The 17,790-nt window shown below is 41.7% G+C and overlaps 1 protein-coding gene across 2 annotated transcripts in view; it reads left to right on the forward strand.

Moving 5' to 3' along the window:
* IL13RA1 (interleukin 13 receptor subunit alpha 1) overlaps window positions 1-17,790 on the forward strand; it is a 69,658-nt gene that overhangs the window by 22,472 nt on the left and 29,396 nt on the right. For both annotated transcript variants that reach the window (XM_070462226.1, XM_070462225.1), the window contains exons 5-9: window positions 2,435-2,622; window positions 5,743-5,894; window positions 12,249-12,296; window positions 12,581-12,713; window positions 16,156-16,252. In XM_070462226.1, coding sequence (XP_070318327.1) covers window positions 2,435-2,622; window positions 5,743-5,894; window positions 12,249-12,296; window positions 12,581-12,713; window positions 16,156-16,252 — 618 coding nt within the window. The remainder of the gene's footprint in view (window positions 1-2,434; window positions 2,623-5,742; window positions 5,895-12,248; window positions 12,297-12,580; window positions 12,714-16,155; window positions 16,253-17,790) is intronic.

A 17,790-nucleotide genomic window follows, 5' to 3' on the forward strand; every position in this document is an offset into this window, starting at 1 on the left:
CCATAGTTCTTCAGGCACTCTATCAGATCTAATTCCTTGAATCTATTTGTCACTTCTGCTGTATAATCGTAAGGAATTTGATTTAGGTCATACCTGAATGGTCTAGTGGTTTTCCCTACTTTCTTCAATTTAAGTCTGAATTTTGCAATAAGGAGTTCATGATCTGAGCCACAGTCAGCTCCTGGTCTTGTTTTTACTGACTGTATAGAGCTTCTCCATCTTTGACTGCAAAGAATATAATCAGTCTGATTTTGGTATTGACCATCTGGTGATGTCCATGTGCAGAGTCATCTCTTGTGTTGTTGGAAGACAGTGTTTGCTATGACCAGTGTGTTCTCTTGGCAAAACTCTGTTAACCTTTGCCCTGCTTCATTTTGTATTCCAAGGCCAAACTTACCTGTTATTTCCAGTATCTCTTGTCTTCCTACTTTTGCATTCCAGTCTGCTATGATGAAAAAGGACATCTTTTTTGGGTGTTAGTTCTAGAAGGTCTTGTAGGTCATCATAGAACTGTTCAACTTCAGCTTCTTTGGCATTAGTGGTTGGGGCATAGACTTGGATTACTGTGATATTGAGTGGTTTGCCTTGGAAATGAACAGAAATCATTTTGCTTTTCTGGGATTGCATCCAAGTATTGCATTTCACAACTCTTTTGTTGACTGTGAGGGCTACTCCATTTCTTCTAAGGAATTCTTGCCCACAATAGTAGATATAATGGTCATCTGAATTAAATTTGCCCGTTCTGGGTCCATTTTAGTTCACTCATTCCTAGTATGTTGATATTCTCTCTTATTGTTTGACTACTTCCAATTTACCTTGATTCATGGATCTAACATTCCAGGTTCCTATGCAATGTTGTTCTTTACAGCATCAGACTTTACTTCCATCACCAGTCACATCCACAACTGGGGTTGTTTTCGCTTTGGCTCTGTCTCTTCATTCTTTCTGAAGCTATTTCTCTCTACTCTTCTCATAGCATATTGGGCACCTACTGACCTGGGAAATTCATCTTTCAGTGTCATATCTTTTTGCCTTTTCATACTGTTCATGTGGTTCTCAAGGCAAGAATACTGAAGTGGTTTGCCATTTCCTTCTTCAGTGGAGGATGTTTTGTAAGAACTGTCCACCATGACCTGTCCGTCTTGGGTGGCAGCAGGCCACTGTCGACCCACGCCTCTGCTAGAGACTCCTGGACACTCACAGGCAAGTCTGGCTTAGTCTCTTGTGGGGACACTGCTCCTTTCTCCTGGCTCCTTGTGTGCACAAGGTTTTGTTTGTGCCCTCCAAGAGTCTGTTTCCCCAGTCCTGTGGAAGTTCTGTAATCAAATCCCACTGGCCTCCAAAGTCAAATTCCCTTCTCCAGTGGACCACGTTTTGTCAGAACTCTCCACCATGACCCATCCGTCTTGGGTGGCCCTACACAGCATGGCTCATAGTTTCATTGAGTTAGACAAGACTGTGATCCATGTGATCAGTTTGGTTAGTTTTCTGTGATTGTGGTTTTCATTCTGTCTGCCCTCTGATAGATAAGGATTGTGGTTAAAGGACACTAATAATGTCAGAGAGCTCAATCTGGAGAAGACATGAAGCCTCAAGTGATTAGGGCATGAAATAGGGTGAGGGGAATATCATAGAGAATCCCAGAGGGTTTGCAAAGAAAGAAGTAACTGAATTTGGTGATAAGATATAAAAAAGGGGGGAGGGGTGATTTCAGAGGCTCTAATCTAATCAAGGAGCCCAGAGAAAATGAGCTCTGGCTGATGGCAATTGGGATGGTTGGAAGAAAAGGCAGTTTGTCCAGGAAGAGGGGGCATCTGTCTTGGCTGTTGAATTTGAGGCAAGAATGGAACTCTAAAGTGGAGCAGTTAGAAATCTGGGACTGGCTCCAAGGCAGTAGGTCAGGATTAGGAATCCTCAGTGAAGAAATTCTAGTTGAGGAGTGGAAGTGATAAATGGGCGAGTGGATGAGGGAGTAAGAAATAGAGAGGAACACACAGAGGGCTGAAGACTGGATGTGAATTCTCTGAGGATAGAAGAAAGGAAAGGAACAAGCCAAGAGAACAAGGAAGGAGCAGACAGAGGGACTAGGGAAACTTGGAATTGAGCAGATAAGGCATTTTCAGGAAGCATAAAATTTCTCATCCTGGCCTTGTACCATTTCCCATACAGAAGAGGAAAAAGAGTCAGGACTCCTGTGGTTTCCGTAGCTATTGAAAATACCATATTCATGAAAAAGGAACATTCATTTTTTCCTCAAATGTGAAATGGAGCCGTATTATAAAATAGGGCTTTAAAAAAAAGCTACCCTGCCAGATTGCAAATATGGCTTTTCATGGACATCTTTAATCATTTGAAAACAAACAGACATCTGTATTTGTTTCTTGCATATGTAGTTAAAAAATAATGCAGAAGGTTATCTCGTTTTATCTTGTAGGCACAGAAGCCTAGGAAAAACTCTTCAGTGTGAAAACATCTACAGAGAAGGCCAGCACATTGCTTGTTCCTTTGATCTGACTAAAGTGAAGGATTCCAGTTTTGAACAGCACAGCGTCCAAGTAATGGTTAAAGACAATGCAGGAAAAATCAGACCATCCTACAATATAGTGCCTTTAACTTCTCATGGTAAGTTTTAGAAGTACTTCACGACAGTGTGGATCAAAGTATTATGTCATCAATACGAATGATAAAAAATGATGATTTTGGTTTGAAGATCTTCCCAGAAAAAAGGGACTATATTCATGTATCTTTTTCTTTGTTCCTTGTTAAAAGTAGCAAGCTTGTAAATTCTCATATTTATTGTGCACATGTGCCACATGCTTTATCCATGTTTACTTATGCATATGCTGAGCCTTAGAGCAAGCAGTTAGTTATAGAACTGAGATTGGGACTCAGGCTCTCTGACATTTTTTTTAAACAATTTTAAATGTTTAGTTATTTATTTGACTTCACTGGGTCTTTGTCGAGGCATGTGGAATCTTTGATGTTCATTGTGGCAGACAGGATCTTTAGTTACAGCATGTGGGATCTAGTTCCCCGACCAGGGATCAAACCCAGGCCCCCTGCATTGAGAGCACAGAGTCTTAGCCACTGGACCACCAGGGACGTCCCTCTCTGACTCTTAAGATCTGTTCTCTTTTACTTACACTCCAGAGGATGCTGCTGCAGAATAAATGTGATTTAATATAGTTCCTGAATAACCTGTCTCTGTTTAACAACAACAAAAAGCTTAGACTAGAGATGGAGTGATCAGGAGTGATATTCAAACTATCTAACATTCTGAATAACCCAGGCACAGATCAATGAGAACAACCAGTGCAGCCGAGTTTCAGTCCATTACTAAGAGCCCTCAACTTGAAAACAAAGTACCCGCTTAAGGTCTTAGCTTCGTCACTTGGGATATGGCATATACACTCTAATTTCCTCTTCATTTATAAAAGGGGATACACAGTCCCTCTTGAACTCAGAGGATTGTTGTAAGGTCTGAATGATGTGACATGTATAAAAGCATTTTGTAAATCTCTAAAGCAGAGTTGTATGTTCTTAGTCACTCAGTCATGTCTGACTCTTTTGCGACCCTATGGACTGTAGCCCACCAGGCTCCTCTGTCCATGGGATTCTCCAGGCAAGAATACTGGAGTGGGTTGCCATGCCCTCCTCCAGGGGATCTTCCCAACCCAGGGATCGAACCCAGGTCTCCCACATTGCAGGCAGATTCTTTACTGCCTGAGCCACCAGGGAAGCCACATTATATTTATTTATTTGCTGTAGTATCCCAACAGGGAGCTCCGATTCTAGCTAAAGTGGTACACAGAAAATTTACAAGAAAATAATCATGAATTGACAAAGGTTCCCAAGTCTGTGAGCAGAACACTATTTACTGCCCTTTCAGACAGTTATGGAAGTGAATTCTAATAGTGCACCCAAGGCAGCTTAGTTTGTAAGCCAGGGGAGTGAGGTTGAGGCAACTTGCCAAATGGGATCATTTGAAGCAAAACCCTTCTTTCTCCTCCCCTTTGCTTGGAAGCTTGTCCTTGATGGACCTTTTAAAGCTCATTTTGCTGCTCTTCTACCTAGAGATGAGTGGTGATGTAAGAGATGAGTGGGAGATTCTTGTTAGCTAGAAGGGGATGTTGTGAAGTTGTTTTCTGTTAATTATCCACTCTCTTTTGTTGCTTGGTCTTAAGCATAGTTGACTCCTGAAAAACTGAATTGACTAGGCCAATTTCTTTTTTAATTTCTTTTAAATCATGATTATAATTATATAACATTAAATATGCCATCTTAACCATTTTCAAGTGTACAGTTCAGTAGTGTTAAATATATTCACATTGTTGTGCAGTAGATCTCTAGAACTCTCTCATTTTGTAAAACTGAAACTTCATGCCCATGAAATACTAATTCTCCTTCCCCCACCCCTCCCCCTTCCCCCAGCCCCTGGTAACCACCTTCCTACTTTCTGTTTCTATGACTTTGACTCCTTTAGATACCTCTTATAAGTGGAATCATACAGTATTGGTCCTTTTGTAATGGACTTATTTCATTAGCATCATGTCCTCAAAGTTCATCTCTGTTGTATAGTCGCTCAGTCATGTCCGACTCTTTGCGACCCTATGGGCTATAGCCCGCCAGGCTCCTCTGTCCACGGGATTTTCTAGGCAAGAATACTTGAGTGGGTTGCCATGCCCTCCTCCAGGGGATCTTCCCAGTCCAGGGATCGAACCCACATCTCCTATGTCTCCTGCATTGGCAGGTGGGTTCTTTACTACTGCACCACCTGGGAAGCCCTTCATCCCTGTTGTAATCTATGACAAAACTGTGCTGATGTTTTCATTGTGGTCTTTGATTGGCATAAATGAGTGCTGGCTGGGGGAACCCCTTGTACCTGATGCCCCTCAGTACATCAGGAAGAGTCACATCTGGACCCAAGCACTTCTTTACCCCACCCTCTTGTTGTAGCTAAATGTCTGGATTATACCCCAGCCATGCCCTAACCAGATGCAGGTCAGAATCTGCGTCATCTGCCAGCCCCAAAGATGTTCCTTAGATCTGTTTTACTAGGCAGTTTAAGCTTCCTATAGGGGACTTCCCTTCTGGTCCAGTGATCAGGACTCTGTGCTCCCATTGCAGGGGACCCAGGTTCAATCCTTGATCGGGGAAATAAGATCCTGCATACTGTGGGGTGTGGCCAAAAACACGAAAAAGAAACAAAGGAAAAAAAAGCTTCCTACATTAATTGTGATTAATCAGAAATTCTAGAACTGTATGTCTGATCATGTAAGGCCATTAAAAGCATCAGACCTGTTTTGATTTACCTTTGTGACCTTCATTGTCTCTACACATAAGTGCTGTGTTGTGTTTAGTCGCTCAGTCCTGTCCAATTCTTTGCGACCCCATGGACTGTAGTCTGCCAGGCTCCTCTGTCCATAGGGATTCCCCAGGCAAGAATACTAGAGTGCGTTGCCATGCCCTCCTCTAGGAGGTTTTCTCAACCCAGAGATCGAACCCAGGTCTCCCACATTGCAGGTGGATTCTTTACCATCTGAGCCACAGGGAAGCCCAAGAATACTGGAGTGGGTAGCCTATTCCTTCTCCAGGGGAACTTCCCAACCCAGAAATCGAACCGGGCTGTCCGGCACTGCAGGTGGATTCTTGACCAGCTGAGCTATTAGGGAAGCCCATATGTGTATCTCATCAAAATTAACTCTGAAAATTAATTTGTATTGTTCTGTTTCTGTTTTTCAGTGAAACCTGATCCTCCACATATTAAAAATCTCTCCTTCCAAAATGGTGACTTATACGTGCAGTGGAAAAATCCACAGAATTTTCAAAGCAAATGCTTGTCTTATGAAGTAGAAGTCAATAACAGCCACGCTGAGACACATGATATTTTCTATGTAAGTTTTTTTTTAGATAGTTGTTATTTAGAATTTTTTCTTGCATTTCTTACAGTGTAATAAATTGAAATATCAATGAAAAGTAGCTCATAGATTTGTCACCTGATGATGATGGTTTCTCTGAAATAGCGTGTGGTGGAAGGTTTGACAGTTTATGGTAGTATGCTTACAAGAATTCAGTCATTCATTAATTCATTTGCTGAAAAGTTTTTTATTACATGTCTATCATGTACTACCAGGCACTATTTTATGTTCATGTGACACCTGATAAAAAAAATTTTTGCCCATGAAGCTTACCTACTAGAAAATAAGTGCATAAATGAGCAAACTAATTTTAGAGAATGAATGCTATGCAGAAATTCAAGTGGGGTGATGGCAAGGCCTGAGGGAATATTAGGTAGGGTAGGTATCCACAGTGATGAGATTTGAGATGAGACTGGAACTATGAGCAGGAGCTAGTCATTTGATGATCTGGAGGTGGAGGGGACAGCATGGTCAAAGACTCAGGCAGGAATGAGCTTGGCATGTGTGAGAAATAGGAGACTGGCATGACCAAAACATAGTAGGAAGAGGTGTCTGAGCCTAGAGCCGTGATCAGATTATGTAGCTACTTAGAGGCTCCTGTATGGTCGTTCAGTTTTTTTTGGAGCTTGTAGCAACTAGAGTAGTCAATACTGAGTAGTTAGTATTTTTTGGATCATGTACATTTATGCTGTTTGGAATCTAATATAAAACATGCTGATAAGAGGTCCCTGTGGAGTAGGAAATGGCAACCCACTCCAGTAATCTTGGCAACCCACTCCAGGAAATTCCATGGACAGAGGAGCCTGGCAGTCCATGGGGTCACAAGGAGTTGGACTCCACTGAGCGACTGAGCATACACGCATGCATTGGAGCACTGGGCCTAACAGGGTGTGGCATAACCTCAGGGCCCAGTTGCATTGTTATGCTTTAGAACAGAGATCTCAAACTCAGGCCTCAGACATTTTTGTTTGGACCACAAAACAAAGTGGGGTTTTGTTTGCTTGTATATTACATTTGAATTTTCTGCCCAGATTGAAAACTGTGGTACCTGAGGGTGTAATTGCTATAAGGTGGTGCCTTAGGACCACAGGGACTGTGCCACTCACTTGTGTTACCTGCCTGGGCCCTGTGTCCATTTGAGTTTGAGAGATTAGAAACCATGGGCTTTTACAGGAGTCCTGCAGCTCACATGTGGGAAGATCCCTTGGTTCACTTGTTTTAGCTCATCATGGGAATTTCGAAAACTAAAGTATTTTATTTACTAAAATAAGCCGCTGTTGACAGGCTGTAACTCTGGAGGGAGCGACCATGTCCCCAGCTGAGCAGAGCTCTTCTGGGCATTTGCAAATAAAAGCGTTTGCTGAAGCAGAATAATCATTCTTCATCCCAGAAATCAGGGTCCCCAAATAATGCCACAAAAGGAAAAAGCAAAGGGCTTCCAAGCGGGGAGGGGGTGAGGCTTGAATTTACAACTAAGTGAGTTATCAGAAAGCCGAATATGCTTGACTATTCCAGCCTTGACTGCTCTCTTCTGTCTGAAATCCAGAGACACATGCCACTTGTATTACTCACTTGGCACTAAATGATGTCCTGCTAGTTACCCATGATCTTGACTAAAAATATAAACTCCTGTAACGGGGAGGAATTAGGTGGTATTTAGTTTGTACTGTTCTGGCTACTAATACCAACTAATATGTATTAAGCAATTGCTGTGTATTAGCTATTTTAATTGGAGAAGGAAATGGCAACCCACTCCAGTATTCTTGCCTAGAGAATCCTGTGGACAGAGGAGCCTGGTGGGCTGCTGTCCATAGGGTTGCACAGAGTCGGACATGACTGAAGCGACTTAGCATGCATGCATGCATTGGAGAAGGAAATGGCAACCCACTCCAGTATTCTTGCCTGGAGAATCCCAGGGATGGAGGAGCCTGGTGGGCTGCCGTCTGTGGGGTCGCACAGAGTCGGACATGACTGAAGTGACTTAGCAGCAGCAGCAGCAGCAGCAACAATAGCAGCTATTTTAATAAGTACTTTATCTGAGTTGTCTCATTTAGTCCTCACAATGACCCCAAGGATCTAGGCCTGTTACAGATGAGAAAACTTCAGTCTCAAAGGTTATTCCTAAGGTCACATTTCTAGTAAGGGATAGAGTCCAAGATTTCAGCAAAAGTCTAACTCCAAAGCTTTTATTCTTAAACCCCTGGGGACTACCTCAATACTTCCTCTTGCTAGTAATAGCCATCACTTATTGCTCATGATGTATTACAAATACAGTCTTCTATGTACTTCTTATATAGTTGCTCATAGCAATCCATGAAATCGGTTCCTTTTTAACCTATGTTTTAGTGAGAAACTAAGGCTCAGAGAGGTTAAGTAACTTGCTACAGGCCACACAGCTTATTAAGTATGACTTCAGAGGTTGGTCTCCATGTATTGCATTTTAACCAAGAACTCTGGGTATAAGACCATGTGTACAGTTGTCACTTAATAAATTCTAATTGAATTGTTACCTTTAAAAAAAAACTTTTTTTTAATTTAATTTAATTTTTTTTTCCATTTATTTTTATTAGTTGGAGGCTAATTACTTTACATCATTACAGTAGTTTGTGTCATACATTGAAATGAATTAGCCATGGATTTACATGTATTCCCCATCCCAGTCCCTCCTCCCACCTCCCTCTCCACCCGATCCCTCTGGGTCTTCCCAGTGCACCAGGTCCGAGCCATTAAAAAAAAAACTTCTGAACTGAAGAGAGCACATATACTGTGGAATTTATCCATCAAAACCAGAACTGTAGTCAATTTGGAATTAACTCTGTTTATACACTTGAGTTTAATGTTCTCTCTCTTAGCAGATGTTCACCAGCTGCTCCATCCCCTGGATTGTCATCAGCTTTTTGTGTGCTCACTGATTTTGAGCTCAGCTGGTTAGACCCTTTCTTGGTTCTTCTTGCAAGACTTTTTGAGGAGCTATTTGGCCTGGTGTTCTAGTTAAGAGGGGGAAGTAGGCTGGAGCATGAACTGATGCCATCCATGGCTCTGGGTCAGGGTTGCTTATGACAGAATCATAAAGCATGAAGTGACTTGTCTTTGGGCATGCCCATCCCCGCCAGCTCTACACTTGGTGATCTGCGTCCTTGTTTCCCTTTTCTCACGGAAGTATCTGAGCAGCTGATAAACTACACAAGGAGATTTACATTTGAACACGAGCCCAGAACCATCAATTTACACAATAATTTGCTGACTTTGGAATATATACATCAGGGAGATGGTCCAGGGGAGGGGGGTACATCAGCCTGCAGCCTGGTCCCTCAAGGGGTAGTTGCCATTTGTGATTCCCCAGCAGGCCTCTGACTCCATATAGCCAACACTGGGGTACAGTAACCCCTGAGTAGCTTTTTCTCTGACCTTATATGAAGTATTGATAGGATGGCTCATCATCATTCAGTTGGCCTTTCACTCTTCACAAATGCTGGTAGGAATCATTCAGTGAATGACATTGAATGCCCAAAATCATAGCATGTGTTCTGGTCTTTGTCCCATGTTTAAACATCTCTGATAGAAGTTGACTATTTTTTCCATCTGTACTGAGGTATGATTGGCAAGTAGAAATTATATGTATTTAGGTTGTACAATATTATTTTAAGGTATATAAGGTTATAATAATCATATACATTATGAGATGATTATCACAATCAAATTAACACATTCATCACCTCACAGACTTAGCTTTTTTTGTGGTGCGAAAACAAGATCTCTCAGCGAATTTCAGGTATGCAGTACAGTATTATTAACTGTAATCATCATGTGAAAGTCACTCACTCATGTCCAGCTCTTTGCAACCCCATGGACTATATAGTCCATGGAATTCTCCAGGTCAGAATACTAGAGTGGGTAGCCTTTCCCTTTCCAGGGGATCTTCCCAACCCAGGGATTGAACCCAGGTCTCCTGCACTGAAGGTGGATTCTTCACCAGCTGAGCCACAAGGGAAGCCCAAGAATACTGAAGTGGGTAGCCTATTCCTTCTCCAGTGGATCTTCCCAACCCAGGAATCAAATCAGGGATCTCCTGCATTGCAGGGAGATTCCTTACCAACTGAACTATCAGAAAAGCCCCATTAAATCCCCAGAATTCTTAACTGAAAATTTGTACCCCTGACCAACATCTTTCCATTTTCCCCACTCGCCAGCCTCTGGCAATTACCATGCTGCCCTGCGCCTCAGTAAATTTGACTTATTTGAATTCCACATAAAAGTGAGATCATGTAGTATTTGTCTTTCTGCCTAACTTATTTCACTTAGCATAGTGCCCTGAAGTTTCTTCCATGTTGTCACAAATGGCAGGATTTCCTTGGGGTTGCTAGATCATATGATAGTTCTATTTTTAATTTTTTTAAGGAACCTCCATACTGTTCCAAAGTGACTGCGCTGGTTTATATTCCCATCAACGGTGCAGGAGGGTTTCCTTTTCTCTACACCCTCTCCAGCATTTGTTATCTCTTATCTTTTTGACGACAGCCATTCTGTTATTGGCAGTGTAAGATGATTGTGATTTTGATGTATATTTTGCTAATGATTAGTGTATATTTTATACACTAGTGTATATTAGTGTATAATAGTGTATATTAGTGATGTTGAACGTCTTTTCATGGACCTGTTGCCAAAAGTAGACTATTGAAATGAAGCAAGAGACTTTCATGTGTTGATTTTGAAATATCTGCATTTTAGGAATTGATTATTCTCTTTACATCATACAACAAGTGACTTAAATTGTGTAGAGGAGAAATTTGCATTTTCTTTTCTTTTCTCTAACTCAGTCATTTAAAAACAATAATTTTGTTTAACTTTTTTATTTTTGGCTGTGCTGGGTCTTTGTTGCTGCATGGGCTTTTCTCTAGTTGCAGCAAGCAGGGGCTACTCTTTCTTGTGGTGTGCAGGCTTCTCATTGCTGTGGCTTCTCTTGTTGCGGAGCATGGGCGTTAGGGCACAAGGGCTTCAATAGTTGTGGCACATAGGCTCAGTAGTTGCAGTTCCTGGGCTCTAGAGCACAGACTCAATAGTTGTGGCTCATGGGCTTAGTTGCACCCCAGCATGTGGGATCTTCTTGCACCAGGGATTGAACCTGTGTCTCCTGCATTGACAGGTGGATTCTTTACCACTGAACCACCAGGCAAGTCCTAACTCAGTCATTTTTTGATATATTATTGAGCTTCCCAGGTAGTGCTAGTGGTAAAGAATCTGCCTCCCAATGCAGGAGATGCAGTTTCGACTCCTGGGTCAGGAAGATCCCCTGGAGAAAGAAATGGCAACCCACTCCAGTATTCTTGCCTGGAGAATCCCATGGACAGAGGAGCCTGGTTGGCTACAGTCCATGGGGTTGCAAAGAGTCAGACATGACTGAGCATCTGAGCACATATTCTCAACAAGGGAGCATAATATTTTTAAACTATGTATTGCTATGTAGTATACTATAGAAAAATTGCAGAAGTCATTATGGACAGCTCAGTGATTCTTCACAAATGATTTGTCAGTTACAAAGTCAGCTCCCCATAAACTCAATCATAACCTCTTTTGGTCACTGCTTTCTCAAAGAGCAATTATTATCTGGACTTCTAATCCCACTAGTGCCACCTGAGAAGCCCTTTATTGGGGTATAGCCAATTAACAATGTTGTGATAGTTTCAGGTGCACAGCAAGGGACTCAGCCATACATACACATGTATCCATTCTCCCCCAAACTCCCCTCCCATCCAGGCTGCCACATAACATTGAGCAGAGTTCCCTGTGCTGTGCAGTAGGTCCTTCCTTGTTGGTTATCCATTTTAAGTGTAACACTGTATACTCGTACATCCCAAACTTCCTAACTGTCCCTTCCCCCTATCCTTCCCCCTGCTAACCATAAGTTCATCCTCTAAGTCTGTGAGTCTGTTTCATAAATAAATTCATTTGTATCATTTTTTTTTTTAATTTTTATTTTTAATCGAAAGATTATTACTTTACAATGTTGTGTTGGTTTCTGCCATACAAAAACGTGAATCAGGTATAAGTGTACATATATCCCCTCATTTCTTTTTTTTTATTTTTTTATCCCCTCATTTCTTTTTGGATTCCACACAAAAGGGGTATCCTATGATATTTCCTTTCCCTGTCTGACTTACTTCACTCAGTATGACAATCCTAGCACCATTTATTTTTTAAAAAACCTCCCTTTTTCCCACTATACCTGGTCTTCTGTTAATGGTATAAAAGAAAACTTGTTAAAATGGTTAAATGATATAAAATGTGGTCTTTAATTTCTTTTGAATTTATGTATTTTTTTATATTTTCGAGGTTGAAGAGGCCAAATGTCAGAATACAGAATTTAAAGGAAACCTAGAGGTCAGTAAATTCAACTTGAGCTATTTGGACTTAAACTCATATGGTAATTGGTGATGAGGCAGGGTAAGCATATCCTAAATTTGAACTGCTTTGAGGAAAACAAACTACTTTGTTCTGTGGATTATTGCTAATTTTCTTTTACAAGAGTTAAAGTCAGATAATTTGCATTGCAATACAAAATCTTCGTCATATACAGAACTTGGCAGATAATTATATTTAGGATTCAGAAGCAGAGAAAGAGAATAAACTGGTAATATTCCTTGTGTTTTTATCTTGTATCTAAGGGTACAATTTGTTTCATGATTCCCGGTATTCGTTCTGATGCTTTGAACACAGTCAGAATAAGAGTCAAAACAAATAAGTTATGCTATGAAGATGACAAACTCTGGAGTAATTGGAGCCAAGCGATGAGTATAGGTAAGAGAATGGGATTTTTCATTAAAATTTAAACCATTGATGCATGGAAACTAAATTGAGGCAGAAAACATTATGGGAAAGGACTGTTCTTCATTCTTGACATCAGCCAGAGAACACTTACAATTGAAATGTACTTTCTGTTTAATTATTATCAAATCACTCAGAGTTAATTTACATTATGCAGCTCATTGAAAATTTGCCATCCAAATGATGTTATTCTCTCTTCTGTCCTGTTTCCATCTTTGTGAACAGCCTAAACAAAACTACAGAAGGCAGGCATGATTAAATCTGCAGATTGTGCAGTGCTAGAGGACTATCCTATGTGCTGGTAACAGAATCAAGAGTACAACAATGACCTTGATGACATTTTATAGAAATAAACCTGTATCTGGGCTTCCCTGATAGCTCAGTTGGTAAAGAATCCACCTGCAATGCAGGAGACCCTGGTTTGATTCCTGGGTTCAGGAAGATCCCCTGGAGAAGGGATAGGCTACCCACTCCAGTATTCTTGGGCTTCCCTTGTGGCTCAGCTGGTAAAGAATCTGCCTGCAATGTGGGAGACCTGGGTTTAATCCCTGGGTTGGGAAGATCCCCTGGAAAAGGGAAAGGCTACCCACTCCAGTATTCTGGCCTAGAGAATTCCATGGACTGTATAGTCCATGGGGTCACAAAGAATTGGACGTGACTGAGTGACTTTCACACTTTCAGGTTTGAAAAAAAATCAGCCTCACTTATTAATTGAGAGACTGTACAAGCTATGTGCTAGAATCAAGTATAGGAGTGGAAAGACATGTGCCTTATGGATACGTGTATTGTGGGGTGGGAGCTAGGGTTTTATTAGATGGTAAGCTCAAAGTGACTCAACATCAGATCCTTAAATGTCCCCCAAAGACATATATAGTCATGGGCAGCAGTGATAGTACAGCACCCAGAATAAGGGAATGCTGCAGCGTGTGGCACAATGTCCTGGCTACATCAGAAGTGTGCAGCATACCATCCTGGGCACCACATTGTAAGAGGTGCATTAGGAGACTGGAATTTTTCCTTGAAAGCATAATCAGGATGTTGAAGAATGTTAAAATTTTGGGAGGCACATTTAATGAAGTAAGCCTAGGGAGTCACGATTGCTGAATTCTAATATTTGAGGTAGTGTCAAGTAGAAGAGAGAATAGGCTGTCTTTTTTTTTGTGGCTCTATGGGGCAAAACAGGACCAACTTAAGAACTTCCTAACAGCTACCTAACAATAAGAGAAACAGGCTATTGAAGTAATCAACCCTTTTAATTGAGAGATTGAACAAGCTATATGCCAGGCTACATTATATTATTGCATAAGAAATTATGTCTTAAAAACAGATATTCACTATCTCACAATTTCCATGGCTCAGGAATCTGGGCACAACTTTGCTAGGTACCTGTGGCTCAAGTTCTCTCATAAGGTTCCAGTCAAGCTGTTGACTGGGACTGTGGTTCCATCTGAAGGCTTGACTGGGGCTGGAGAATCCACTTTCAAGATCACTTATATGGTCATTGGAAATCCTCATTTTCACACTGGCTGCTGGATGGAGGCTTTAGGAGGTTTCATTTTGTACCTCCAAAAGGAGGTTGTCATTCAAGTTGCCATTCCTTGTACCTATGAACATGACCTTATTTGGAAATAGAATTTTTACAGATATAATCAAGTTAAGAAGAGGCCATAAGGGCTGAGTGAAGAGTGAAAAGTGAAAGTGTTAGTCGCTCAGTTGTGTCTGACTCTTATGTGTGACCCCATGGACTGTAGCCCGCCAGGCTCCTCTGTCCATGGAATTCTCCAGGCAGGTCTTCTCAGTTCATGGAATTCTCCATGCAAGAATACTGGAGTGAATTGCCATTCCCTCTCTCCAGAGGATCTTCCCCACCCAGGGATCAAACCCAGGTCTCCTGCCTTGCAGGCAGATTCTTCACTATCTGAGCCACCAGGGAAGCCCTTAAGGGCTGAGTGAAAAGTGAAAGTGAGATCGATCAGTTGTGTCTGACTCTTTACGACCCTGTGGACTGTATCCCACCAGGCTCCTCTGTTCATGGGATTTCCCAGGCAAGAATACTGGAGTGGGCAGCCATTTCCTTCTCCAGGGGATCTTCCCGACCCAGGGATCAAACCCAGGTCTCCCACACTGCAGGCAGATGCTTTAACCTCTGAGCCACCAGGGAAGCCCTCCAATGACTAGTATCCTTATCAAAAGAAGAGAGAATATACGGAAACAGAGAAGGCCATGTGAAGATGAAGGCAGAGATTTGGAGTGGTGCAGCTACAAGCCAAGGAATGCTAAGGATTCTTGAAAGCCACCAGGAGCTAGGATTTTGGCCTTCTGGCCACCAGAGCTATGAGAGAATATATTTCTATTGTTTTGAGTCAACCAGTGTATGGTGATTTTTTACAGCAGCTCTAGGAAACTAATATGGAGGTCTCTCAGTCCCTTGCCACTTGAACCTCCCCACAGGGCTACCTCATAACATGGCAGCTGGCTTCCCCAAGTGAGTGGTCCAAGCAAGAAAGAGCATATTAGAGAACACCCAATATGAGAACCGCAGCCCTTTATAACCTCGTCTCAGAGGGACATTCCAAGGGTCATTTAGAGTCATCTTAGAGGCTGCCTAACACAATGCTTAGGCCCTCATGATGTTTTCCAGATGTTCATGCCCTCATGGAAAAGATGAGCATATAAATAGACATATGTCATTCTAAGTGTTAGGTGTAGCAAGGCAGTTAATGAAAGGCTTTGGAATTGGACAGTGCTGGGTTTTAGGCTTGACTCCATTACTTATTAAACCCTCTGGACAAGCCATTAAACCTTTCTCAGCCTTATACTTCTCATCTGTATAAATGGGAAATAATATTATCTATCTCTAGAACTTCCCTGGTGGCTCAGCAGTAAAGAATTCGCCTGCCAGTACAGGAGATATGAGTTTGATCCCTGGATTGGGAAGATCCCCTGGAGGAAGAAATGGCAACCCACTCCAGTGTTCTTGCCTGGAGAATTCCTTGGACAGAGGAGCCTGGTGGGCTGCAGTCCATGGGGTCGCAGAAGAGTCAGACACGACTTAGCGACTAAAGCAATGACAACAATAATGCTAAGCAACCAATAAAACAAGATAGTGTTAATGAGATGACATATTTTAAAAATATAACTTCTTTGTTAATAGTGTCTAAAACCAATTAAGATATCCTGGTTTCAGATAATCCTTAAAGTGCTTATTTATCCATGGAATTTTAGGCACCAGAGCAGGACTTCCCCCCAACCCCACTATTAACAAAAGACAAGATAATTGAAGAATTTAGGGGAATATGTTGGTGTAGAGGGCAGAAATAGCTGTAATCTCATTAGTCTAATATAACAAGATTGCTTAGTTTATTTCTCAAAAGGTTTATTTCTCATGTCTTTCTGTTTGCTTTCCATTTTCCAGGTCAGAAGGCCAATCTGACATTTTACATAACCACATTACTCATCATTCCAGTCATCGTTGCAGCCGCAGTCATTGTCCTTCTGCTGTATCTGAAAAGGTAAGGCAGCTGCTCAGGCAGGCCTGACACTTTCTGCTAGCCTGGCTGCTATGGTTATTATTCTTTGTGGGTGTGTTTGATGTCTGCCCAGTGTGTTGGCAGCATTTTGGCTATACCTGGTTTTTGGTAGGATGGCGTGGTAAGTATTACTGTGCCCGCTTTCTGGTGAGGAAAGTCTTGGTCTTCCAAGGTGCTGCTCAGGCAGTGCTCTGTTTGTACATTTTTAGAATGTTGATAAGACTTATGTTCACTCAACTCTCTAAAATACCTAATTTGTCAACCGTTAGTTGCTAGTTCATAAGTTTTAGAAATGGAGATCATTAGCAATTAAATGACTTATCTAATGTGAAGGCAAAATGGGTTGCTACTTAACACTACAGGATAAAGTACTTCAAGGTCTAAGACATGATACTCATTCTTGGAGAATTTTTTACTTTCTTGATTTCATCATAGGGACTAGTCTGGTGCTATTATTTGCTCTTTCAGGAAAATACCTAAAGTTGGAATAAGTTTACTAAGCTGGTTCTAGAATCAATATTTTATCATTATTTCAGTATTCTTTAAACATGCATGTGTTGAGTGCCCATTTATGTGCCAGCTCAGTTCAGTTCAGTTGCTCAGTCATGTCCGACTCCTTGCGACCCCATGGACTGCAGCATGCCAGGCTTCCCTGTCCATCACCAACTCCCAGAGCTTGCTTAAACTCATGTCCATTGAGTTGGTGATACCATCCAACCATCTCATCCTCTGTCATCCCCTTCTCCTCCTGCCTTCAATCTTTCCCAACATCAGGGTCTTTTCCAATGAGTCAGTTCTTCACATCAGGTGGCCAAAGTATTAGAGTTTCAGCTTCAGCATCAGTCCTTCCAATGAATATTCAGGACTGATTTCCTTTAGGATAGACTGGTTTGATCTCCTTGCAGTCCAAGGGACTCTCAAGAGTCTTCTCCAGCACCACAGTTCAAAAGCATCAATTCTTCGGTGCTCAGCTTTCTTTATAGTCCAACTCTCACATTCATACATGACTACTGGAAAAACCATAGCTTTGATTAGATGGACCTTTGTCGGCATTATGTGCCAGGCACTGTTATAATTGCTAGAGTTGTGGTGCTGAACAGGACAAAGTCCCTACCTATGAGTTCACATAGTGAGTAGTAAAGTTATGGAGTTGGGCTGGGGAGAAAGGCTAGGAAGTGATATGAGGCTAATCTTACATGGAATGCCAGGGAAGGCCTCTCTGAGAAAGTGACATTTGAAGACAGACTTAAAGGAGTGAGCCAGTCAGATATTCAAAGAAAGAACATTCTAGGCCAAAAGAACAGCAAGTGCAAAGGTCCTGAGGCTAGAATCAGCTTAGTGTGTCTTGTTAGAGGAGAGCATACAAGGCGGGAGAACAAGAGGATATGAGGCAGGAGAGGCTGGCAAGACCAGATCATGTAGGCTGTGGCATGGAATTGAGTTGTTATCCTAAGCGTGATGGGAAAATATTAGAGAGTTTTAAGCAGGAGAGGGATGTGATTGGATTGACTGTCATAAAG

The sequence above is a fragment of the Odocoileus virginianus genome, unplaced genomic scaffold, assembly GCF_023699985.2.
Source record: "Odocoileus virginianus isolate 20LAN1187 ecotype Illinois unplaced genomic scaffold, Ovbor_1.2 Unplaced_Scaffold_1, whole genome shotgun sequence".
In the NCBI taxonomy this organism is placed as follows: domain Eukaryota; kingdom Metazoa; phylum Chordata; class Mammalia; order Artiodactyla; family Cervidae; genus Odocoileus; species Odocoileus virginianus.